Source organism: Staurois parvus, unplaced genomic scaffold (assembly GCF_062004578.1).
Source record: "Staurois parvus isolate SC_StPar_1 unplaced genomic scaffold, SC_StPar_1.0 ptg000003l, whole genome shotgun sequence".
Taxonomy (NCBI): domain Eukaryota; kingdom Metazoa; phylum Chordata; class Amphibia; order Anura; family Ranidae; genus Staurois; species Staurois parvus.
Genome location: NW_028317799.1, coordinates 4,667,795 through 4,695,331, shown reverse-complemented (window position 1 = coordinate 4,695,331; position 27,537 = coordinate 4,667,795). Strand labels below are relative to the sequence as shown.

At 46.1% G+C, this 27,537-nt stretch overlaps 1 protein-coding gene across 1 annotated transcript; it reads left to right on the top strand.

The window, feature by feature from the left end:
- The first annotated feature begins 1,297 nt into the window (after positions 1-1,297).
- CANT1 (calcium activated nucleotidase 1) lies at positions 1,298-27,156 on the top strand. The gene is made up of 4 exons (XM_089672196.1): positions 1,298-1,400; positions 6,269-6,925; positions 11,057-11,260; positions 23,365-27,156. The coding sequence occupies exons 2-4, from the start codon at positions 6,295-6,297 to the stop codon at positions 23,733-23,735; spliced, it is 1,206 nt and encodes a 401-aa protein (XP_089528322.1). The 5' UTR covers positions 1,298-1,400; positions 6,269-6,294; the 3' UTR covers positions 23,736-27,156.
- The last annotated feature ends 381 nt before the right edge of the window (positions 27,157-27,537 follow it).

Here is a 27,537-nt window from a genome sequence, read left to right as displayed (position 1 = left end):
GTCTTCCCCCCAGCCCACGCACCCCCCCCCTCCCCCACTGACTTCTCCATCACGTCCAACAATGCCACTATCAGGCCCGCCCCGCAGGCCAGAGTACGTGGTATCATTCTTGACTCCAATCTATCCTTCCTGCCCCAAGTCCAATCGCTAACAAACTCGTGCAGACTCCACCTCCGCAACATCGCCAAAATACGCACGTTCCTAACTCCAGAAACCACTAAACAGCTCATCCACTCCCTCATCATATCACGGCTCGACTACTGCAACTCCCTCCTCACTGGCCTGCCTCGCCACAGACTATCCCCACTTCAGTCGATCCTCAATACAGCGGCCAGACTCATCCACCTTACCAACCGCTCCGTCTCCGCCACCCCCCTCTGCCAATCCATCCACTGGCTTCCGATTGCCCAACGGATCAAATTCAAAATCCTAACACTGACGTACAAAGCCGTCCACCATGCTGCCCCGAACTACATCACCGACCTAATATCCAAGTACCGCCCAACACGCACACTCCGCTCCTCACAAGACCTCCTTCTCTCTAGTTCCCTGGTCTCCTCCTCCCATGCCCGCCTCCAGGACTTCTTTAGGGCATCGCCCACCCTATGGAACTCCCTACCCCAATCCAACAGACAATCACCTACTCTCCTCTCCTTTAGGCACACCCTGAAAACCCATCTCTTCAGGGAAGCCTACCCCACCCCCTACTAATTGCCGACCCCCCCCCCACTCTTCCTACCACTCCATCCCCCACAGCTATTCCTCCCGTACCACCATCCCCTCGTTCCTAGATTGTAAGCGCCAAGGAGCAGGGCCCTCGATCCCCTCATGTATCGCATTGTATTGTCTCATGTATTATCCCCCATTTTAATGTACAGCGCTGAGTGAACTTTTGGTGCTTTATAAATACTGAATAATAATAATAAAAATTAGTGTAAATATAGTATATTATTAGAATATTCATTATTATTCCAATTAGTGTAATAATAATAATAATAATAATTAAAAAACAAAATAATACAAGAATGGGAATGATACCAGAAATCAAACATAGCCTGCAGGTCCGCACATGGCCAGCAGAGGCAGACTGGAGCCTGTGTCGTTGGCTGTGCCGGGAGATGTAAGCTTGGAGCGTGGAGCATTCTGGGAGATGTAGTTTTCTATAGCCCATAGAAGGGCAGCGGTGACGGCAATAATCACTTACACTCGCGGCCTGCCGATCCGCCCATAACCAGCAGGTGGCGGACAGGAGCCTGTGGAGGGGGCGGTGCTGGGAGTTGTAGGTTGCTGGCCTGGAGCATGCTGGGAGGTGTAGTTTCCTGTGGAAGCAGGAAGTGCAGTGGCATTGCTGGATTGTGGTGATGGGTCGGTGATCGGATTTGTCCGGGACCAGATCAGATGTGAGTAGCCGGTCCCCCCGGTGTGATGTGTAGACTGGACACCCCCAGGGATGGTAGATGTGACCCTCAGTGTACAGATCTCTATTAGATGGGGGGGGGGGGGAAGAGGGGGTTATTTTAAATGTAATTTGTTGAATTCTCTGGAAGGTTGCAATGTGATAAAGTTATCTGAATGTGGTGATCGGTGGTTCTTCGGGGTGGTCAGACGGCGGTGGGATGGCGAGTTGGTCTCCGGTGGCTCCAGAAACGCGTCAGCTTGGGGCGGCTGAGCGTACATGGGTATGGCAGGAGCTCTTACAGCACCCCCAGTATGTGCAGGGAGTGCACAGTGGGCCCCCTCACCCCCAGGCCCCATGTGTGCTGTACATACTGCGCACATTGGGGACCCCATATCGAACTATGAAGGGTCGTCCCAAATAAAATGGATTCTTCATTATTGGGGTTCCTTGAATTCACTCCTATCTCATTTTTTCCGTGAATCCTTGAGCCAGTCTTGCCATCCCTGTGTAATAAATATTTATTTCAGGTACTTATATATCGCCGTCAATTTACGCAGCGCTTTACATATATATTGTACATTCACATCAGTCCCTAACCCTCAAGGGGCGTACAATCTAAGGTCCCTAACTCACATTCATACATACACATACTAGGGACAATTTAGACAGGATCCAATTAACCTACCAGCATGTCTTTGGAGTGTGGGAGGAAACCCACGCAAGCACAGGAAGAACATGCAAACTCCAGGCTGGTGGGGCTATGGTTGGGATTCGAACCAACGACCCGAGTACTGCCAGGCAGAAGTGCTAACAATTTAGCCACTGTGCTGCGCCCTCATAGGCGATGGATGGCGGCCATTGGAAGGGGAGGGAACCCGGAACTGGTGGGGTCATGGCAGCCCCAAACCAGGCTTCCATTCTTCCGGAAATGGCGATTATGGAGGGATCGGAAAAGTCCAAGAGAACCTGGAAATGGAAATCTCTGTTGACTGGAGGTGATGGGTAATCAACTGCTGGACACACCTAATGGCCCCATCCAGAAGTTTTCTGGGAGCATTTAATCAGAGTCTGGGAAGGGTTAGGGCAGAACAATTTGGAGCCAGGGCACGGGGGGGGGGGGGGGGATGTTAGGTATTGAGGTTACAAGGAAGGTTAATGGGATTAAAGGGTGGGTTTCTTTTGGTGCTTACAGGTAGGTAGGCATTGGGGTATACAGGGTTGGAATGTGTTGGGTCTACAGGAAGTTAGTGTTGACATTACAAGGAGAATAGGTGTTGGGATTAAACGTTAATGGTGGGGTTATAGACTGGGTTTGTTATGGTGCTAATGGGTAGGTAACTTTTGGGGGTTGCAGGAAGGGTAGTTGTTTGGGTTACAGGGAAGATTAGTGTTGGGATTACAGGGAAAGTTAATGGTGGGGTTATAGGGTGGTTTTTTTTGGTGCTCACAGGTAGGTATGTGTTGGGGGGGGGGGGGGTTACAGGGAAGCTGATTGTTGGGTCTACAGGGAGGGTAGGTGCTGGCGTTACAGGGAGGATAGGTATTGGGTCTACAGGGAGGATAGGTATTGGGTCTACAGGGAGGGAAGGTGCTGTCGATTACATGGAGGTTAGATGTTTGGGGAGGGTAGATGCTGGCGATTACATGGAGGGTAGATGTTTGGGGGATACAGGGAGGGTAGGTGTTGGGGATTACAAGGTGGGTAGGTGTTTGAGGCTCAAAGGGAAGGTAGGTGTCTGGGGCTCAAAGGGAGGGTAGGTGCTTTTGGCTCAAAGGGAGGGTATGTGTTGGGGATTACAAGGTGGGTAGGTGTTTGAGGCTCAAAGGGATGGTAGGTGTCTGGGGCTCACAGGGAGGCTAGGGGTTTGAGGGAGGGTAGGTGTTTGGGTGTTACAGGAAGGGTAGGTGTCGGGGGATACAGGGAAGGTAGACGTTGGGGGGGTTGTAGGCAGGGTAGGCGTCAGTGGGTTGCAGGGAGGATAGGCATCGGGGGATACAGACAGGGTATGACATTGCTTTCTGCTTCAAAAACTACAGCAGTAAAGTTGCTACATCCGTGATACTTACTGTGACAACTTCATATTTACTTTCAGGGGTCAGATAACTGCCGGAGAGGCTGCCAGTAAAGCGCCTCCAGGTTGTATTACATTTATCGGAACACATTCCAGTATTTGCACAGACAGTGTGGCCAACTCTTCAAGCATGGCTGAGATAATCGGGCAGAGTAAGCAATCACTGAGAGATCGATGGCGGTGTCACAAGAGATACCATTACCATCTACACAGACTGGTTGTTGGACATTGATGTGTGACCACTGCATTGCTTCCATTTATTGGCATGTGCGTGGGTAGATTGGATTGTAGGTGTGACTCGGGGGATAGTTGGATCTATTGATATTCTCTCTCTCTTTACACTAACGAATTTATATTTTACCAATGGAACCTTTATAATGGCATTACCTTCACAGTCTAATGTCTAATGAAATTCCTCTTCCACAGCAGGACAGGTGATTAGGGTGTTTGCCTTGCTGTGTCAATATCAGGTCAGAAGAATAGAAAGGATCTAGGTGGAGCTCATTGAATGTCTAAGAAGTCTGTCACACCCATTGTTACGTGTTTGCTTGATAAACTAGTTTTTCAGTCTCCATGGAATGGCCTTTCTTTGAATTTACAGATCAATAGGGACAACTCGCCTGGTTTGGTGATAGGAGTTCCTTCATCTTTGAAGTTTGTAGATCCATGTGTGTGTGTTTTGATTTTTAGAACATCCTTTTAAAAGGTGACCATTGATATTAAAGGAAATTCTTCCTCCTCAACATACGTGGTTGAATCTCCTGAACAGGAGGAAGTAGCCAACATCATTATCCTCCGGAGAGGAGAGTTGTGATTGAAAGTTCTCCCATTTAAAGAAAACTCATTGCCAAACCTTTCATTTCACCAACAATCTTTCCATAAGAGCATATATGTATTTAAAGGGAAAACATGAAGAGGTGAACTGACACCCCCTACACCAGCCATTTTCAGCCAGGGTTCTTCAAGAGCAGAGGTCTCCCAACTTTCTAAACAAAGGGCCAGTTTACTGTCCTTCAGACTTTACGGGACTGGAGTGGGACCAATGGGCGTAGAAAATGCCCCATTGTTGGTGGGCATAGACCATGTCTCAAGCTTGGTGGTCGTGGGATTAAAAACATTACATAATGCCTGCGTCAAGTAGGCAGAGGAACAGTGCCCCATCGTCGTTGTCAGTGGGAGGAACAGTGCCCCATCGTCGTTGTCAGTGGGAGGGAGGAACAGTGCCCCATCGTCGTTGTCAGTGGGAGGGAGGAACAGTGCCCCATCGTCGTTGTCAGTGGGAGGGAGGAACAGTGCCCCATCGTCGTTGTCAGTGGGAGGAACAGTGCCCCATCGTCGTTGTCAGTGGGAGGGAGGAACAGTGCCCCATCGTCGTTGTCAGTGGGAGGGAGGAACAGTGCCCCATCGTCGTTGTCAGTGTGGAGGGAGGAACAGTGCCCCATCGTCGTCGTCAGTGGGAGGGAGGAACAGTGCCCCATCGTCGTCGTCAGTGGGAGGGAGGAACAGTGCCCCATCGTCGTCGTCAGTGGGAGGGAGGAACAGTGCCCCATCGTCGTCGTCAGTGGGAGGGAGGAACAGTGCCCCATCGTCGTTGTCAGTGGGAGGGAGGAACAGTGCCCCATCGTCGTTGTCAGTGGGAGGGAGGAACAGTGCCCCATCGTCGGTGTCTGTGGGAGGGAGGAACAGTGCCCCATCGTCGGTGTCTGTGGGAGGGAGGAACAGTGCCCCATCGTCGGTGTCTGTGGGAGGGAGGAACAGTGCCCCATCGTCGGTGTCTGTGGGAGGGAGGAACAGTGCCCCATCGTCGTTGTCAGTGGGAGGGAGGAACAGTGCCCCATCGTCGGTGTCTGTGGGAGGGAGGAACAGTGCCCCATCGTCGGTGTCTGTGGGAGGGAGGAACAGTGCCCCATCGTCGGTGTCTGTGGGAGGGAGGAACAGTGCCCCATCGTCGGTGTCTGTGGGAGGGAGGAACAGTGCCCCATCGTCGGTGTCTGTGGGAGGGAGGAACAGTGCCCCATCGTCGGTGTCTGTGGGAGGGAGGAACAGTGCCCCATCGTCGGTGTCTGTGGGAGGGAGGAACAGTGCCCCATCGTCGGTGTCTGTGGGAGGGAGGAACAGTGCCCCATCGTCGGTGTCTGTGGGAGGGAGGAACAGTGCCCCATCGTCGGTGTCTGTGGGAGGGAGGAACAGTGCCCCATCGTCGGTGTCTGTGGGAGAAATGGTGCCCCACTGTTGGGGTCATTGGAAGAAATGGTGAACCATCGATGGTGTCAGTAAGAGTGCCTCATATCGGAGGGAATAACAGTGCCCCAAGGGCCAGTTAAGGCAAGCAAAGGGCCATATTCAGCCCGTGGGCTGGAGACCACTGCTCAAGTGTTTTCCAGGGGTTCCTTGAGTTGTTGCTGGTTGACCTCTCATCTGATGGTGCCGAGATAACTCTGGGTTCATTGCCACTTAACAGAGCCAGCAATATAACCCCAATGATCTGTTTAGCAGTCCAGAAGGATGGCATTCTGACCAACACTATAAGGGGGACATTCTTCTCTGACCACCAAGGTCAAGGCATTTTTTTCCACTGATCCCTCAATGACTTTATTTTAGCAGGGTTAGGTTCCCTGATACCTGATAATATCAAGGGTTCTCCAGGGTTAAAGAGTTTGAAAAGGCTGCCCTACATAAAGAGGGGGAACTCAATATTGTAGAAAACAAAATGTGATAATTTTTTGAAGAAGTAGGAATGCAATTGTTGAGTTTTTTGAAGACACTAATACTAATCCTTTTGGCCTTTGTTAAACAGGGTCTGGCTGACCACACCAATGCCTTATGACTTCCTACTCACTACTGGAATGTAAAGAATCTATGAGCCCTTTGCGCATCAGTGTGGGTGGCCTTCCCGTTCTGGCCTCCATGACAAAGACTGCAGACCCCCGTTTTAGGCCACGCTGGCGTGCCATCTTGCTCTTCGGGGTGGTCTTGGCGCTGCTCCTACTGCTGCTATGCTTCCACCGGTCTACGTATGCCCGCACTGCAGTGCCCAACGCCCACAACTGGCGGTTGGTCCAACCTCTAGCAGGAGAACTTTATAACGACACCTACCCTCTCACCCCTCCCCAGAGGTTGCTGGACGGACTGCGCTACCAGATCGCCATCATCGCTGACTTGGACACTGAGTCTCGCAGCACCAAAGACAGCACGTGGTTCAGCTACCTAAAGAAAGGCCACTTGACCCTGTATGATAGCGGGGACCGGGTTGAAGTGGAATGGGACAAGGAAAACACAGTCCTAGAGACTCACTTGGCGGAGAAAGGACGTGGGATGGAGCTCTCTGAGTTAATAGTGTTCAATGGGAAGTTATACTCGGTGGATGATCGCACCGGGGTGGTCTACCGGCTGGAAGGGAGCAAGGCAGTGCCATGGGTTATACTTACAGATGGTGATGGCACAGTAGATAAAGGTAAGTCCTTTAAAAGAGAACCTGACGCTGATGCTTTGGTCGTTCTCAATTCTCCAGGTATTTACTTTTTTTAATAGTTGTCTTGGGATTGCCTGTCAAGATTAGGGAGCCCAGTTCAAACATTTTGGGACTTCCTTTCTTCCCATGATAGTTGCTTATGGCATGTGCAGCAAAAATATTGGTGGTGTCATGTAGCAGAAGAGCAGAAAGGATGGTCAGTAACTTAAAGCAGTAAAGGCCGGCTTTTAAAGTGGTTCTAAAGGCTGGAGGTTTTTTACCTTAATTCATTTTCTGCATTAGAGTGCAGCATTCCCCCCCCTCCCTATTTCTTATACTTACCTGAGCCTGATGTCCATCCAGCCCTGTGTACATGAGCAGAAGCCTTCTCTTTTCCCATAGGCATAGAGACAGCAGCGGGAGCCATTCAGCCAGTCAGTCAATATGGAGCGAGTGGGGGGGCGAGCTGAGCTGCGCTCTGTGTGTCTATGGACACACACAGCCGGCTCGGAAGTGTCTCCATGGGGGCACTCGATGGGGGGAGGAGCCAAGAGAGCCAGTGGGGGACCTGACCAGGGGAGGATCGGGGCTGCGTTTGTGCAAAAGCATTGCACAGAGCAAGCAAGTATACATGTTTGTGATTAAGAAAAAGAAATATGCGTGAAGGTAAAAAACCTTCAGTGTGCAGAAGCCGCCCTAAGACTTATCCGAGCCTGTTCTCAGTCCAGTGATGTGCATGGGAGCCCCGGATCTCCTGGGTCTCTCCCTCCTTATTGGCTGTCAATCTCAGCCTCTGAGGAGGGAGCAGGGGTCGAGCCTGAGCCACGCTCCTATGGACGCAGAGAATGGGGTACAGGAGCAAGTACTGCTCAAGGGGGAGGAGGCAGAAGCACAAAAGAGGAACCTGAGAAGAGGAGGATCGGGACTGTCCTGTGAAAAACCACTGCAAAGAGCAGGTAAGTAGAACACATCTTTCCCCTCCTCCATCCTTTGGTAAATTTACTGCCTGATAGTAGTTGAAAAAATGTTACCATAAGAAAAAACAGATTAAATTATACACCCAAAGTGGCCATACATAGATCTAAATTTGGCCGGTTCAGCAGGGAGTGGATGATTTTCGTTCTATGCGTGGCCACTGTAGTTGGACAGAATTCAATATACCGATGGACTTCTGTTCATCCGACCTGCTGGATAAAAACTGCTCAATCAGCGCCGCAGGCAATAGGCTGCAGCGCTGACCTGTATATTCTGACTGCGGGGGAGTCTCAGAATGCAATGCGATAGTGCAGTGGGGAGGACTCCCCTATCCACCTCAAATGTATGGATGGGGCCATTGGGTGAGGTTTTTTTTTTTTTTTTATATTCAACCCACTGGTTGAATGAAAACACTGACCATGAAAGGTGTTCTTTGATGCAAGTCTGTTGAAATCAATGTTGACCGATCTTCCTGGATGGCTATAGATATGTAGAGAGCTGTGCGTCCATCCCTGTGCGAATGTAAACACTGGCATGTGCCAGAAGATCCATACAGCTGCTGCATTTCCCACGCTGTCATTGATTTTGACAGACTGACTGCATGCAGCTGCACAGGACATCTGTTGTTCTCCGGGTGCATGAATGCAATGCTCTGCACAGAGACAGAGGTCTATGCACCTGTATGAACGAGAACCAAATCTCAGACGGAGATGGGGCATGTTTTTTTGAGATTTGGACTGCTCCTTGTTCCCCAGGAACTTCTCATTAGGAGTATGACATCACCCCGCCTCCTAGGCAATGCAGGTGGAAGACGAAGACAAGGTCATTATTTAATCCAACTTTTTTCTTTTTATTAGGTAGCAATTTGTAAAGGGGATGTAGGCTGAACACTGCATTTTACTGTGAGATCTGCTTGAAAGTGCACAGGTGCTTAGCCCTTGTTGAAGCAGCAAATTCCCCTAACTGCCCTTAGCTGTCTATACCTTGATAGACTGTGAATATACACTGCTGTGAACATCTGCCTTGCCACCCCTTTAAAGCGGAGTTCCACCTGAAAATAAAAAATCAGCAGCTACAAATACTGTAGCTGCTGACTTTCCACTTACCTGTCCCTCGGTCCAGCGGTGTCCTCACCACCACTGGTTTCACCAGTCGTCTTCTCTCCTGGTGCCGGCATCTTCAGTGTGGGCACCCGACCGTCACAGCCGGGTGCCCACTGCGCATGCGCAAGAAGCGCTGCGCTTTGTGAATGGCCCTCTAGCCTTCCGGGACTTGTTACGTGTCCCAGAAGACTACAGGGAGGGAGGAGGGGAGGACCACCACTGCTTCCGATCACCTAGGCGATCGCAGTGGGAGTGGGTACCCTTCCCTCGCTCCCCAAAGGTGCCAATTGACGGGGGACATTCCCTTTTTGGGTGGAGCTCCGCTTTAATTCCATATCAAAGAGAGGAAACCTTGTGCCATGACTGTGGCTTGCACAGAGTTCCCTTGTGCTAGTGCAGCAATTACCAAGCATCCGACACTGCATTGTGGGAGGAAGTTACGTGGTCCCCCATAGTACCAGATGTTTGCCTGCAGCTGAATGGATCAGCAGATCCAGAGAGAGGGAAAGGGCACTATGGCCGCTGGTTCATTTAAATGAATGTGTTACTTTGCCATGAACCCGTAAAGGACAGGTTCACTTTAAAGCTGCCAATAGATGGACTGTTTCCTCTTAAGAGAAGGCAATCTAATGATCTGCCTCTCCCAAATGGCATTGTTGGAAGATTTTCCTTCGATCTGGACATGCAGCCAATCAGTTGCAGTTCTGATCATTGTATTCTGACAGTGGAGGAGTCCCCGGTCAGGACTCAATAGCACAGTGAAGAGGATTCCTCTATTCAACTGGCTTGTGTGGATGGAGGGAGTCATTCACTGGCTGATCAAAAAAAAATTGATCCATCTATGGCCAGCCAGGATTAAGGACCGCTTGACAGTACTGGCTTATTGTGATTGGCTGCTCAAGCACCCAGTGCTGCATCATTGGAGGAAGGGGAGTAAATCACATGCTCCCCTATACCTGGAAGTACAAGATATTTCTTTTTACCTTGGGGGTAGAAGAGGTGAATATAAGCAGCATGGAAGGGAGGCAATAAAAATGTATGTGAACTCAAGAGCAACAATGTAATATATTGCAGCTTACCAGTCCTTAGTTGTGGTGGCTGCATTAGTTTTCTTTTCACAGGCTTTTTTCACTTGCTGACCCTGCCAGTAACAAGCTTCATGTTCTAGGCTGACAGCACTCATTCACTGTACTGTATTTATAGAGCAGCAGGACAACCTAGGACAGAAAGTATCTTAGGACTACAAAACACCTCTTCATTTTCCTCCTTGCCAGGACAGGTGGAGGGAGGTGTCCTGTAGTCCACAGGGCCAGCTAGAACCAATGCTAACAGATAACTGTGTAAGTATCTGAATATGACTTGGTATCAGCCTCTTAAAATCCCTGTACAGCAAAGCTCAGACTGGAAGAATGAGAAGCAGCACAAAGAAGCCAGTCAGTTGTGCTGTAGGGCTCATGTGCTTCAATGAAAATGCTGATAGGAGGAGACAACAGAGAGATGATCCGTCTGCTGCTTCACCTTTCACTGTCCAGTCACAGGGTGGGAGAGAGATGAGACCTGTAAAGCAGGCCATACATGATTCAATTTTCTTTGCCCGATTTCTCCATCACCATCAGTCACTGTTGATGGGGGGGGGGGGGGATCCCTCCCTCAGCACTGTTGTATTTTGCTGGCAGTGAGCCTACCCTGCAGGTAGAACACCATAATCGTTGCCGCCAGCAGTGATCGCATGCAAAAAAATCCATCTGGTTATACTTCAGTACAACCAGCCTGCCCATAGATGGATCGAATCTCAGCTGGTCCCTGCTGAATGGGGCAAGATTCAATTTATCTATGGACGGTTTTAGTGTTCTCATACTGCTGCAGAGAAAAATCGGGGCTCTTACCCTGTTAGACAGGACTGTGCTGTGTGGCAGAGCTCTGTAAAACGTAGGACTGGATGGACAGAAATACAAATCCTTTGGCAGATAAAATTGCTGTAATTATTGTATTTGGCAGTTTGCCGGGCGTTCACCCTTTAAGTGTCATTGGGTTTTTGTGTTTATTTCTTCCCCAGGTTTTAAGGCGGAGTGGTTGGCAGTAAAGGATGAACTTCTGTATGTGGGTGGACTGGGGAAGGAATGGACCACAACAACGGGGAAGGTGCTGAATGAAAACCCGGAGTGGGTGAAGGTGGTTGGACCCCACGGGGATGTTCGTCACTATAGCTGGGTTTCCAATTACAACTCGCTGCGAGAAGCTGCTGGGATTCATCCACCAGGTAAATGAGCAAGAAGGGAAAAATAATGGTGGGTCTTCATATGTGATCATATGGCTGAGAGTGTCCCTACAGTTCCCTGTCCTTGGAGCACGGAGGTCATGGGTTTAATTACTACCAAGGACTTCATAGGCTTGGTATGCTCTCCTCTTTTCTTGTTCAAACACTTTATTGGGTTTTAACCACTTCCAGACCGGACACTTTTACCCCCTTCCTGGCCAGGGCAATTTTCAGCTTTCAGCGCTATCATACTTTGAATGACAATTGCGCGGTCATGCAACACTGTACCGAATTGAATTTTTTATCATTTTTTTGAGACAGATAAAGCTTTATTTTGGTGGTATTTATTCATCGCTGGGATTTTATTTTTTTTGCTATGTAAATGAAAAAGTGAAAAAATTTTGAAAAAAAGTGTTTTTTTTTTTTTAAATTTTGCAAATAAATAATATTTCATCATAAATCTTTGGCAAAATTTATTCCGTTATCTTTTTAGTACAAAAAAAATCCAAATTAGTTTATAACCAAAAATTATAATTTTTAAACATTTTTTTTTACATTTTTATTTTATTTTTTTATATTATTTTTTATTTTTTCTAACACACTGTCACCCGAGGAATGTACAGTGTCACCATGGTGACACTGTACTACTTGTGGGGGGTGATGAAGATTTTTTTTTTACACTGATTGCTTTTACACCCATATAGGATGTAAAAGCAATCATTTCTCTTTCTCTCTGTCTGCATTCTTGCACTCATTGAGAAGTACTGAGTGAGCTGTGATTGGTCACAGCTTGTCACATGGTACAAGGCTGTTGTGAATAGCCTTGTACCATGTGACCTCTGTGATCATGCACAGATTTCACACGTAGTAAGCAATGATGTCACAAGTGACATCTTGCTTACTACTTTGCATGTGATCACTGATTGGCCAATCAGTGATCACATGATCGGGACCTCGTACAGAAGTCCTGTCCGACGATCGGTGTTTCACTGTGTCCGGAGGACACAGCGGGCACCGGATCGCGGTGCTGCGCGCTCCCAGGGAGCACGCACAAGCAGGGGGCGGGGAGGCCGTTTATAAACGGCCACCCGACCCTGCACTGCCACCGTCTAGCCGTTTATATGCAACGGTCCGGTCGGGAAGTGGTTAAGAGTTTGGGGTTGACAGCAAAAATGCAAATGTCATTCGCAGTATAAATAAAAAATACAAAATAAGTGCCACAGGGCCTGTAGGGGTAGTAGTACAAACATTGCAAATGCAAGTAAAAAAGGAAAACCCGAGTAAAGGTAGGGAGAAGGAGTAGAGGCGGAGGGGAAGAAAGGGACAGAGTGTGTGACTTCCAAGAAAGAAAAAGGAAGGGGGGACAAGGGACCGGACCAAGATATGGGGTAACCTGGGAAACAAGGGTATTAGGGGAGGAGCAGCGATTCATCAAACCCTGCAGGGAGAAAGTGGTCGATCCAAGGGGACCAGATTAACAAACATTTGGAAACGGTATCTGTGATGGAAGCCTCCACTTTGGTATGTATCATGGCCTGAGTCACCGTATTCTGAACGTTCTCCTCTTTTCATGTCTGAAAATTAATTTATTTCAGGTACTTCTATAGCGCCGTCAATTTTACGCAGCGCTTTACATATATATTGTACATTCACATTAATCCCTAACCCTCAAGGTTGGAAAGATTGCTGGGTACACAAATGAATGGAGCAACAAAAGAATAAAATGTATAAGTTGTTGCACAGAGTGGTAAATATAAACACAGTAGAAATGAATGATAAGTGTTTAGATAGGTGGTACTGTACACCGAGTGTTGCACATAAACAGAGAGAAGACATTTTGCCACTATGTTGGAGGGGTTGTGGGGAAAGAGGGACCATGACTCACATTTGGTGGGATTGTATAAACATTCAGGGGTTTTGGCAAGAGATAATTCAATATATACAGGAGATTGTGGGGACAACTATCCAAAAGGACCCGTGAGTTTGTTTGTTCTATTGGACCGAGTTGTCAATAAAACAGTATAAAAATAGTTTAACCCCTTCACGCCTAAGGGTAAAACAAATCTAAATGCCTAAGCACAATTCTGCACCGTTGACATGTGATAGCAAAACCGTACATATCATCACAACTACTTTGCACATCCAGGTGGATTATACCTTGATTTTTTCAGGACAAATTGGGCTTTCATTTGGTGGTAAATGGTAAAATCTCCTGATTTTTTTTTTATTATCAAAGGAAAACTGGCCAAAAATAGTAAAAAAAATCCTTTTTTTTTTATTTAGCTATGTGTTTCTTGTTATGACCATAACCTACCACCAAACAGCAACCCAAAATAAATTCTCCAGCTCTTGACGATCGCAGCGATACCATATATGTGTATGTTATTTGTTGTTTGTACCCGTAGTACAGCCCAGAAACCATAGTGCGCATTTTGTTTTTGTCTTTTTTTTTTTACCTAAAACACACTGACACTAACTGACACTGACATTAACACTAACTGACACCAATTTTTTTTAAATCCTGACCTTGACCTTTGACCCTGACCTTTGACCTTGACCCTGACCTAAACACTAACCCTAGCACTGAACTAGATCAAACCTTGATCTAGGTATTTTTTTTTATTTTTTCTTTTATTTTTTTAATATTTATTTATCTTTTTTTTTTTTTTTTACAAACTTTTTTTCTTCTTCTCTCTGACAGGAGTTCGAGAGATACAATGTATCTCTCTTCTCCATTCATAGAGAGAGAGAGAAAAAAAAAAACAAGGGGGCCGGGCTGCACAGTGACTGATCACTGTGATAGCCAATCAGAGGCTATCACAGCGATCATGTGACCCGGGACCGGGAGTCCCGTGTCCCGATCGTTAGAACGGGACCCGGTGCTCTCAGTGACACCGCGGTCTCGGTGCTGGGAGCGCGCTGAGGGGCGCGCTCCCAACACAAAGACAGGTACGCAAATATGCGGCCCCACGGAAAAAAGCCCAGGTCCGTGAGGCCGCATATTTGTGTTACGTCGGCGTCAAGGGGTTAATATACCATTTAATTAGAAAAAAAAAAAACCCACACCACTACCTAAATCGCCTCTCCCCTCTATCTCCCTTCCTCCAGCTCCCTCCGTCGCTACTTTCTCTTTCTGTTCACTTGCTGCCATTTTTAATTTCTGAGGTCCACTATCTCATTGAACCCCTCTGACCACCCCACTATTTCAACTACCCCTAATTCCAGTTTTTCACAAAAATCTTTTGAGGTCTTCTGGGAATCTGAGCCTGGCCAACTTCCCATCTTGCCATCTGATCAGGCATGCTGGAAACTCTCAGTTATACTGATCATCTTTCTCTCTCATTTGATCCATTAATGATTTCAATATTCTCCTTCTAGACCGAGTCACGGAGGCAACGTCCACAAAAACTTGTAACTTTTGTTTCCCCAAATTTTATTTCAGATCTCTCTCGCAATTTGTTCCAAATTTTTTTTCTCTGTCCTCATAATAATAAAAGTGAACAATCACATCTCTTAGGGATTCCGATGTATTTCCTGGTGGTCGTCTAATTCTATGCACTCTCTCTATTTTCAAGGGATCTGTATCTGATTTTCCACTCAATGGATGAAACGCACTCCATATTTTTACCCTTAGGTCTTCTTCTCTTGTAACCTCTGGTAGACCCCGAATCCTCAGGTTGTTTCTTCTTTCTTTATTCTCTTGGTCTTCTAATTTGTATGCTAGATTCCTTTTGTTTTCTTTTCATCTTTTGCTTGTAGTTCCAAATTACCAATCTGCTGAGCCTGAGCTTCCACTTTTCCTTCTACTTCCTCCACCCTTGTTAACATTCGACCCAGATCATTGCAAATTGTTGCCATTTTACATTTCATTGATACTTCCAATTTTGCGAACATTTCCGCCATCTCGGTTTTAGTGGGAATTTGGGATAAGACTTCCTGCTGACCCACCATACTGTGTTCTTTTACACTGTCGGAATATAAGGTTTCATGAACCAAATTTCCATCCTGCATTCCAAATGACAGTCCGGTTTGATCTTTATCTGATACTCTCCTTCCTTCCTGATCTTTCTCAAGCTCTTGTTTCTCTGGACTTTTTTTTCCAGTATTGGCAAATACTTCTTAATTGTGCTCATATTTAAATTTGACTGTGGGGTTTTCACCCCTCCCCCCTTGGCAGATCTACTCATCATGTTATAGTTTGGCTAAAATAAATTGTCCGTTTATTATTCGCAGTGTTACAACAGAACTAAGGGACACAATGTTTAGTCTCAAATCACTTTAACCACTTGCTGTCCGGCCGCTGTAAATAAACGGCCGGATGGTGGCAGTGTAGGGGCGGGTTGCCGTTCATAAACTATGTCCGCCATTTTAGATTGTGCGCACTCCCTGGGAGCACACGGCACCGCGATCCTGTGCCCACTGTGTTCTCTGGACACAGCGGAACACCGATCACTTTACAGGACCTCTGTGTAAGGTCCCGATCATGTGATCACTGATTGGCCAATCAGTGATCACATGAACAGTAGTAAGCAAGATGTCACTTCTGACATCATTGCTTACTACCTGTGAAATCTGTGAATGATCAGAGATCACATGGTACAAGGCTATTCACAACAGCCTCGTACCATGTGACAAGCTGTGACCAATCACAGCTCACACAGTAGTTCTCAATGGCTGCAAGAATGCATCTAGAGAGAAGGAGAAATGATTGTTTTTACAGCCTTTATGGGTGTAAAAGCAATCAGTGTGTAAAAAAAAAAAAAAAAAGCTTCATCACCCCCCACAAGTAGTACAGTGTCACTATGGTGACACTATGTTAAAAAAACATAAATAATATAAGAAAATTAAATAAAAATGTAAAAAATATTTTTTTTTAAATTTATAATTTTTGGTTCTAAACTAATTTGGGTTATTTTTTTTTTTCTAAAAAGATACTTGAATAAATTTTGGCCAAGATTTATGAAGAAAGATTATTTATTTGCAAGATTTTATAAGAAAAACACTTATCAAAAATGTTGGACTTTTTCATTTATATAGCAAAAAAAAAAAATCCCAGGGGTGAATAAATACCACCAAAATAAAGTTTTATCTGTCTCAAAAAAATTCTAAAAAATTCATATGGGTACAGTGTTGCATGAGTGCGCAATTGTCATTCAAAGTGCGACTGCACTGAAAGCTGAAAATTGGCCTGGACAGGAAGGAGGTAAAAGTGTCCGGACTTGAAGTGGTTAAAGGGGGCGTATAAATTGAATACGTCACTTAGTCCCTGAGAGCACCCTTCACCCAACTCTTTGGTTCGCAAGATCTCTCCATACGTAATAATGGAATATCCTGTGTGCCACTTTAAATTTAGGATATGAGATGTGAGATTAGAAGGTAGGTTCGCAGGCTCCTAGCTACATCCTCATTATATGTACATAAATGACAAACAAGCAAAATATATTTTATATTAAACCTTTGTAGAGATAAATTGAGATATTTAAATAAAAATATTAACATAAATTACTTCAATATAAAATATTCAATTCATTAATTTACACAAAGACAAAAAATAAATAAATAAATAAAAAAAAAAAAAAAAAAAAAAAAAATATATATATATATGAATATATCAAAAATAAATAACTAATAAAATGTCCAGTACATGTGAAAGTCCAATCTTGGAAAGAATCCCATCTAAATGGGGCTTATTGTGATTGCTGCAACTTACTATTCACATATCCGGGATGATCTGTAAGTGGAAATATTCAAAAAAAGCAAAGGGTTACTTGATATGTTCCTCTGTGGAAAACAAGCTGAATGGTTCGCCTCTTTGCTCCTGCTGATCCTGCTATGGATAGATCCAGGGTAAGGTCCTCCCTCCAACAGATATGTCTGCTTTCTCCTTATTACTCCACGTGTTACCAGGAGGAAAAAGAGAGCGGAATAGTGCCTTATCCTTAGTTTCAAATGTATATTTATTGGTGCCAATTTTACACTTACAGATAAAAAAAATAATACAACGCCTTTAATAAGTGTGATGTAACCAGCCTGGACGGCGTGCGGACACACGCTGCCTGTACTCGCCGTTCGTAGGAGTCGGGTACGTGGTGACGTCAGTGCCCCTCCCCAACGCGTTGCGCCACAGGGTCACGTGGCTTCGTCCAGGGGATGTGATTCTCTCCATACGTATTTTCATAATACCTATGTCAGATACTGCACATAGATAGGGGGAAAGAAGTTTTCCTGCTGCTTAACCACAGCAACTCAGCACTACCATCTGCGCCTGGTTCACCGTTCCTTGCTTTGTACACTCCTTTCTGACATTCTTGACTACAAGTCCCATGTAAGGTTGGATACTCGAGGCCTGTCTGGAGCCTGAACTGACCCCGTGTGGAATTCTCTTTAGTAGAAGGTGACTGTAAACAGCGGGACAGACATTACTTGGCATGTATAGATCATGACTTTCTTGCTATGAGGAAGGCAAGAGCAGTATCCTAAAATGGGTGATATTTTGGCCTATGAAGCCGATTTACTTGGATTGGTGAAAGAGTGATGTGAGCTGGCTGCATTATCCATGTCAATATTGGAGGGGACCTGGCTGCTTCTCTTTATTACTGAGGTGGATATCACCAGTCTGGATGGGTATCAATTTCGCAAGGGGAACCTAATCATAGAAGATCCCCGGTCGGAGTTCCAATAAGCGATTTGGCCCTTTTTAGGGTCGCTTCAAGGAGGTGAGGGGGCAATGTGGCCACACACGGATTATTTCCAATCAGTGGTTATGCACATCCACAATATCACTTGCACCTAAAGCTCTTGGAATACTTTAGGTGTTCACGCACTTTTGGACTTTTCCTTCCTTTTTTTTTTTTTTGACTGTTTTATGTGATTATTTATGTTTAAGGATTGTTGATGCGATTGTAGTATTTTATCACATTCTTTCAATTTTCTAATTGTTTATTGAAACCATTTCTTGGAGTGTTATCACGGCACCTGTCACCATTGTTATATTTGATCCCATTTTTAGGGATTCACTTAGTGTCACCTGTCTGTATGTATGTGGCCTAATTTAGCCATTGTGTACTCACATGAGTATGTTGATCCCATTTAGGGATTCATGTTACTATTATTTTCACAATTTTATGGTCCCATTTGGACGTTTTGTTGTCACTGGTTCCTGGTCTTCACACCAGACGAGGTCACGTTTACCTACTCACTGTAGATCCCTGAGAGGATCAGTTCACTGATAATAAGGTATTGTGGTATTTATTCACTTTGCACATTTTTTTGCCATATTTATGATATATTGTTTCTATGATTGTATTCCCATCTATGGTGTCATCCGGTAGGGGGGACCTATCATCTGGTAGGAGGACCGCTGCTTTTGACTATTTCCACCAGAGAATACCGGGTCAGCGGGTGCTCTCATGTGTTTCTCTTTTCCTCAATAACAGGTCAGACTCAGGCTCTCCTCCATAGCGGCTTTCCCCAAAGTTCCTCTTCAGAAGCAGATGACCGGTGCATTAGATTTACCTGCAGCTTCCAGGAGACAGTCCTCACTGATCTCGTCCGCAGATCTCGGCCTCGTGTCACCGCCTCTCTCCTCCTCTTTGACAGCTGGCTTCGGTCTGGCTGCATTCCCCAGCCACCGGCGATCCGGGCACTACAGTCACCCGGATCGGTGGTAAACCATTCGGACCGGGTAGCGGGACACAGCGGGGCAAGGCTCCACGGGAACTCCCAGCATCAAAAGCCGTCGGGGAAAGATCCGCAGCGGGGTGAGTGTCAGGCTTCACTTAGCAGGCGTTCGTGCTGCTGGCGTCCGGAGCGCCTTCTCTGAACACACTCAGAGCTTCATACTCAGGCCCCTCCCGCACTCCGGGAACATGTGGCTGCAAGATTTTTTGGTTGAGCCATGTTTATACTGCTAATAAACGGTCAGAATGTCAGAGTAACCAATATTACATATAATAAGGCGTACTCACCAGAGGCGCCATATAAATGCCCATTGATATGGCGCCTCTGGTGAGTGTGCAATCTATCCGTTATTTCTGCTCAACTCCGGATCACGTGTGTCACTGGGATTAATCAAGTCACCTTTTTTCAGTCTCCACCACCCTCATCACTTATTGGACTTTCAATAGTACTGCTTACCACAGATTTAGTGGATGTTGGTTGTATAATAATACCTCACAGCTGATAAGGACACTACTTGTCACCATTTATACACCTTATTATATGTAATATTGGTTACGCTGACATTCTGACCATTTATATGCATTTTAGTACAGGTGTTTTTCAATTTTATGATTTTTTTTTTATAGCGCTGCACTACATATTTTATGATTCATTTTGGATGGTTGTATGGTTCCCTTGTTAGTGTAATAGCTGCTTTTCTCTTGTAAGCGCTCGCTGAACCCTGCTTGCTTCATGTTTATGCTGCCCCTGACACCCCCAAGGCAGGGAGCCTTCCCCACCAGCTGAACGCAGTGATTACTGCTGGTGGCTATGGAAGCTAAAACTGGCAACTGTAGCCACTAAAACTGGTGCATCTGTGCATAGTGCCCAATCCGCTTCTAGCCTCTGCTTGTTCAGTTGAACTTTGAAAATGAAAGCTAGAAGCTGATTGGTTGCCTTGCACAATTGCTCCAGATTTTGGTTTGCTCCAGTCTTAATAAAGTCTCTTTACAGTGCTTAGCACACTAAATGTTAGGGAGTATTTCTACTTAAGAGCTGAGATCCTCCCCCCTTCTCCTATCAAATTATGCAATGAGAGCGATCTTATTGGCTGCTGAAGTGCTGAGGAAAGTGTGCTGGGGGGGGGGGGGGGCACAGTTCTAAAGTCAGAGCCAGTTCACACCAGATGCAGTCCAGTGTGGTGTTTTTTTTTTTTTTTGTTCTGCATCAAAAATGCATGGACAGTACGTTACATGGGTTCCAATGGCCTAATTCACACCAGTACAAAAAACAAAAAAGTTGAACATGCTGAATTTTTTCTGCACTGAATTGTAATGGAACATGCAAAAAGGTGCACTGGAACACACATGTTCCTGTTTAGGATGAAGAAAAAAAAGAGGGGATGAACGCATCAAAAACGCATATGCAGGAACGCAGCCGGACTGTGGCGTGAAGTGGCCCTCTCCATGTGTTCACCTTCCAATGGGAGCTCCGTGGGTGTACAGAAGAGAATTGAACAAATACGGATAGCTTGTGGTGCTGTCCCTGATTGAAAATCCATAAAGGCACCATGTGAGCCGAGAGAAGGGAGTGAGTCTCTCCTCCTGACTCATTCATCTGTGAAAAGACCTAATAGCAGCATACTATTCACAGTATAGCAGTAAATGACTTGCCACAATTGGCAGAGCGCTGTATATGGTAAATATGATACATATCATGTTAGAGCCGAGCTCCGGGCTCCCTCCCAAAATAATTAAAAGTCTGCAGCTGCAAATACTGTAGCCACTGACTTTTAATAGCAGGACACCTCCTTGTCCAGGGATCCAGCGGTATCCTCACCCGAGCTGATTCAAGTACAGGTGCCTGCATCTTCAGGGAGGGAAATCGGCAGTGAGGTCGTGCCGCTTCACAGCCGGTTTCATGCTGCGCTTTGTGAATGATCCTGTAGCCTGTTGGAACCTGTGAAGTGTCCCAGAAGGCTGCCACGGAGGGGGGGGGCAACTTCCGGCTCAGATCACCACAGCACATCTGAACGGATGGAACCGGTATCTGTCAAAACCAGGTACCTGTGCCCCCCCCCCCCCTCCAAAAAAAGTGCCAAATGTGGTAGTGGAGGAGAGTGGATGTAAACAAGTGGAACATTCCATTTTAGGTGAAGTCCTGTTTTAACCACTTTCCTGCTGCCCTATAGCAGCTTTACTGCTATAGGGTGGCAAGGGTGCACAAAATCACACATATATATATATCTATCTATCTATATACATCATTTTGTTTTTCCGGGTAGGGGGCACACGCTAGTTGTGCCACTATCCGCAGCCTTGGGTCCCAGCCGGTGATTACTCGCTGGTGCCCGTTGATCGCGGAGCATTACCGATGATAAACAATACAGTTCTCTCCCGTCAGCTCCTGCACACTGCTTTGCGTGGCTCTGCTGTGCAAAGCAGTGTGCTTACAGTTGAAAACACTAACACAGCACACAGTAAAACCGCACACAGTTTGATCACCCCACATGTAAACCCATTCCTGCCCAGTGCCATTAGTACAGTGTCAGTGCTTTTTTATTAGCACTGATCACTGTATTGGTGTCACTGGGGATGTCAATGACACCAAGTCAGTTCCCTCCCAGTGTCAGAATGCCTGCCATAGTCCTGCTATAAGTCGCTGATTGCCGCCATTACTAGTAAAATTATAAATGGCGGTGTATATATACTGGGATTTGTTTTTTTTTTTTAAATGCTATAACTTTCACGTAAACCAATTAATTTACACGTATTGGGATTCTGTTTGGCGAAGACATGGAGCAGAATACATTTTGGCCTAAATTTATGACTAAATTTGATTTGCTTCAATTTTTTCACTGGACATGTTTAATAGCAAAAAGTCAAAAATATTGTTTTTTTTCTCAAAATTGTCTTTTTTTTTTTTTTATAGCGCAAAAAATAAAAACCTCAGAGGCAATCAAATACCACCGAAAGAAAGCTCTATTTGTGGGGGGAAAAAAAGACATAAGTTTAATTTGGTTGCAGCGTTGCATGACCGCGCAGTTGTTAAAGTAACGCAGCGCCATATCGCAAAAAATGGCCTGGTCAGGAAGGGGGGTAAATCCTCTGGAGGGCAAGTGGTCAACATGCTAAAAAAATTAAAACTGTACTTTTGCCTTTCCTTCAGTCTTCAGGCTGGGGAGGGGGGGGGGGTCAGGGCTGGCCCTAACTCCTGACTTATGAGCCCCATTATTTCAGAAGTACTGTGTGCGCAGGTTGTCCTTCACCCATTGGTTGGTCAACAACAGCCTGGGCTCACAGAAAGTGGTTTGTAGGATGCTGACAGTCATTTAACCCAGAAGATTAGTGACATCTAGTGGCAGAGAGCAAGTATTGCAGGGGACCTCTATGGATTAGCAGGTTTTGCAGCAAAATCTGCAAGGCAGCTTATTAACCTCCCTGGCGGTATTCCCGAGTGTAGCTCGGGGTAAAGTTTCAGCACCACAAGCGTTAACCCCCCCGAGATACACTCGGGAATACACTGCAGCGCTGCTCCGGGATCCCTTCTGCACTTACCTTGTCCTGCACTCCCGCGATGTCCCCCCTGCAGTGTCCCCGGCAATGTCCTCCGGCCGATGCCAGCATCTGTCTTCCGTGTTCCGGTCCCTGCAAGCGTCGGGACGTACGGGGGACGGAACGGCGGGAAATTTGAAAATTTTAAAAGTGACATTTACTAAATACACTAAAATCACATAGTAAAACATTCCTGTATCACCATTTCACATACATTTTGTCCCGAGTGCTTTGTCCGGCGCCCTGCCTGCATTTTTACTGTTCTTTCTGCCTGGAAACTGAGAAACGTCCATGGCGTCCAAAAAGCGTCCCTTTAGGTCAAAAGCGGTTTTAGATCGGCTAGGGAACAGCGATAGTAAATCAGAACCACTTGCAGAATTGAGTGATAATGATTCGTGGGGGAAATTCGTCATCAGACACTGAAAACGATTTTGCGACTTTGCTCAGCGATGTGCAAACTTGGCGCTATATTTCACATTTCAGTGTTTTTGGTTTGATTACATTATTGAATTAAATGTATTATTATTATTTTTTATTATTTATTAAATTATAATTTATGATTTCGTGTTTCAAATTTTATCATCCCCGGGATGTTTACTAGACTCTTGTCCGGACAGATTTCAGTGAGTTATTCCTAAAAATTACAGCCTACAATAAAAAAACAACATATTTCCATGCAAAAAAATGTACCACTTTGAGCACAGAAATAGGGACATAATCAGACCGCTAGGGAGGTTACGAAGATAAAATCCCGGAGTTCAGCTTCAAATTGCAACTGTTCTATACAAGGATTCGATCCTTCTGTACAGCCACGTATACCTGCTAACTCACTAAACAATTGACTTTTCTATATTTCCTGAAAAGTCTAAACTTTTCTCCTTTGCACCCCTACAGGTTACTTGATCCACGAGTCCGCTGCTTGGAGCGACTCTCTGCACAGCTGGTTCTTCTTGCCCCGTCGGGCCAGCAAAGAAAGGTACAGCGAGAAGGAGGACGAGCAGCGCGGTACCAACATCCTGTTACGCGCTTCGGCCGACTTCGCGGACATTACCCTCTCCCACGTGGGCACCCACATACCCACCCACGGCTTCTCCTCCTTTAAGTTCATCCCGGGCACAGATGACCAGATCATCGTGGCCCTAAAATCGGAAGAGAATAACGGCCAAGTGGCCACCTACATCACCGTCTTCATCCTTGACGGCCGAGTGCTCCTTCCTGAGACAAAGATCGGGAACGTGAAATATGAAGGAATCGAGTTTATATGAGAAGTACTCACTCCAGCCAAACTTGAAAAGTCCGCATGAACTAACAGACAGAGAACACAGCCTACTTTCCAAGGGTTCTTCTTTTTGGGTTTTTTTTTTTTTTTTACCATGACCATGCTTGATGACACTAGACCCACCCCTCTGGGTACAACTGTGTGGTTGTTGGAAACCTGGTGTTCTGGGAACACCATGATGAAGCTAGGACCCGTGTGTTCTCAATTCCTCCCAGGAAGTTTTAGTTATGCCCATCCATGAACATTCAGAAGTCTGAGAGGGAGAATGCAAATATTTGCCAAGAGGTTGCAAGCCTAGGAAAGTAGGCCCATGCCATGGGCAAAGCAACAGGTTCGGTGGACTGCCGCCCTCCCCAGCTGCATACACTCACCTTCCCATCCCCCCACCACCACCACCAATGCATATGGGCATCTGGAGTGGTAAAAATACAGATGTGCTAAAAAGTTTGCATCCATGGCAGGAATTGTGAAATTTTGGCATTGATATTGAAAATATGACTGATCGTTATAAAAAACTGTCTTTTATTGAACACCTTCGCACCGACGTCACACAAATATGCGGCCTCACAGAACTGGGATTTTTTCCATTGGGTCGCATATTTGCGTCTCTATCTTTCGGCTGGGAGCGCGTGCAGGGGCGGATTGACCATTTGGGAACTCGGGCACTGGCCGAGGGCCCAGGGTCAGTAGGGGGCCCCATGAGATGCCCCTGGTACCTTTTCATAGGCTTTTGTGAGTGTCGGCGAGGACACAGGGGCTCCATGATCCCCTGTTGCTTGGGGGCCCCATGAGTTGTCAGTCCACCCCTGCCGTGGTGTCACTGAGAGCCCCGGGTCCCGTTCTAACGATTGGGACCCAGGACTCCCGATTCTGAGTCACATGATCGCTGTGATAGCCTCTGATTGGCTATCACAGTGATCAGTCACTGTTTTGCCCGCCCCCCCCCCCCTTTTTTTTTTTTTCTCTCTCTATGAATGGAGGAGAGATATACATTGTATTTCTGCAACTCCTGGCATAGAGAGAAAAAAAAATGTTTGTTAAAAAAAAAAAAAAGATAAATATTAAAAAATAAAGAAAAATACCTAGATCAAGGTTTGATCTAGTTTAGTGCCAAGGTAAGTGTTTGAGTCAAGGTCAAGGTTAACCACTTGGCGCCCTGCCACTGTGTATATACGTGTGCAGGGCGGCACTGGGGCGCAAAACCACGTTTTAAACCGGTTTCCGCGCTCCTGACGTTTTCGCCGGCAGGGGACGCGCGCGCGCTCCCGCCGACCCGCGGGTGACACCATTTGATCCCGGAGGGATCAATCATTCGATTTCAGCCAGTGATGTCTGGCTGAAATCAGATGATCGGTCCCTGTCCTATCCTGTCCTGTGTTGACATTTACACAGGACAGGATATGATGTCATTCTTCTCTGCCTGGACACATTCCGTTCCAGACAGAGAAGACATCCAAACAGTGAGTAAAACAGCACATACCCACAGTTAGAACACACCTAGGACACATTTAACCCACTGACCCCCCCTGCCCCCCCCAGTTAACCCCTTCACTGCCCTGTCACCAGTGTCACTGATCAGTGAATCGATTTTTACTGATCACTGTATCAGTGTCGCTGGCGACTTCCGATAGTGTTAGCGCCCCTCCCAGATAGCGCCAGATTTCCCGCTAATACACCAGTAATCCCGTCTAACCCCAGATACCATCAAAAGAAAGCTCTATTTGTGTGAAAAAAGGACGTAAATTTCGTTTGGGTGCAGCATTGCATGACCGCGCAATTATCAGTTGAATTAGTGCAGCACCAAACAGCAAAAAAAGGCCCGGTCATTAAGGGGGGTAAATCCTCAGGAGCTCAAGTGGCTAAAGGTCACGGTCAAAAGGTCAGGGTCAAAGGTCAGGATTTTTTAATTTTTTTTAAATTGGAGTTAGTGCCAGTGTATTTTAAGTTAACCCCCCCCCCCCCCCAAACAAAATGCTCACTATTATTTCTGGGCTGTACTCCGGGTACAAACAACAAATAACATACACATATATGGTATCGCTGCGATTGTCAAGAGCTGGAAAATGTATTTTGGGTTGTTCTGCCAGAAGAATTGTTGGGGATACAAAGAAAACCCCACAGGTAACCTCAGGAGAAATACAGGCTGCTCTGGTAAAAGATGGAGCAGTTGTTTCAAGGAGCACAATATGACGATACTTGAACAAAAATAAGCTGCATGGTTGAGTTCCAGATAGAAGCCATTTATGATTTAAAAAGCAGCCAAACTATGTGATAAATGGCTTCATATGGTCGCTATTCTTAAATAAAAGACAGTTTTTGGGGTTTTTTTTGGCATGATCAGTCATATTTTCAATATCTGTGCCAAAATTTTACAATTTCTGGCAAGGGATGCAAACATTTGAGCTGTACGTCCAGAAATGGGGACCATGTGACTCACACCTCTTCCTCTGTCATGACAGCAGTTGTGATTGGCTGTTCAGATACCTAGTACTGTCATATGGGATGTAGAGGGAGATTTCAGCATTGCTGGGGGTGAGGAGGGAGTCCCCCCCCAACTTAGAACTTTTTCTTTTTTGCTCCTGGCATCTGAAGGGTGTGACGGCGAGAGGAAGGAAGGTACAGAAGTGCAGCTCCGGGGAGCAGCGGCTGGGTAAACCTGTTATTTTGCCCTTCATAGGCAAAGCACAAGTTCACTTTAGAACCCCTCTGTTCAGTCTGGCCACAAGAAAATTATACACAAGCAGGGGCGGACTGACCATTTGGAAACTTGGGCACTGCCCGAGGGCTCGGGGTCAGTAGGGGGCCCCATGAGATGCCCCTGGTACCTTTTTCATAGGCTTTTTTGAGTTTGGGCAAGGACACAGGGGCCCCATGATCCTCTATTGCCCGGGGGGCCCCATGAGTTGTCAGTCCGCCCCTGTATACAAGCATACCAAAGCAAGAACTCCAGGCAACATGCTATGTCCATAGATGCAAGATCCGTCTGCCTGCTAATGGATTTGTAATTCCGCTCAGCCAGTCTTGTGAATCGGACATTTGTCACACTTCACAGCCAGTGAAGTGACACCTCTATTTCCTATCACCGCTTCCGGTGTCACCTTCCAGCTCAATGTACTTCGAATGAGCATCATCACAAGAAAGACTCCTCGTCCAATGAAAAAGAGGAGGACATAGGAAATGGCAAAGTGTACGAATCACAAGACTGGCTGAACAGAGCTAGAAATCCATTGGCAGATAAAACGCAGCACATAAATTTTAGTGTCCTGCCCAGATAAGTTTTTCATCTAGGTGGGATGAAAGAGTCACTGGCCAGGGTGATCAAACAAAATAATGAAAACGGAGTGGGAATGTGTGAAATTATGTGGGGAAAAAAAATTCTGAAATAAATATTTTAATTAAAAAAACTATTATCCGCATGTATTATTTAATGCAGAAAACTGAAATCTGATCTCTCAGTTCCATGAACTATAAAAGTCAAGACTGTCCTATCGTAAGTAACAAATATATCTGGCCTAAGAGTTGGCGAAAAACGACAACACCCAAAATTGTAAATATGGGGGGGGGGGGGGCACCTTAAAAGTATTTACAGCTTATTCCTTTAGGCCTCATTTTCACTAGTGGTGCTCTCCGAAAAGTAATCTGTGTTCAAATCGCTCTTCAGAGAACATTTGACAGGCAGTAAGTTGGTGTGCTTTAACCCCATAAATCCTGTGCCACAACCGCATGCATTACACACTGTTGTGGGGGGTTGCAGTGCGCCCCCCCAGTCAGTAAAATGGGTTGTGTCC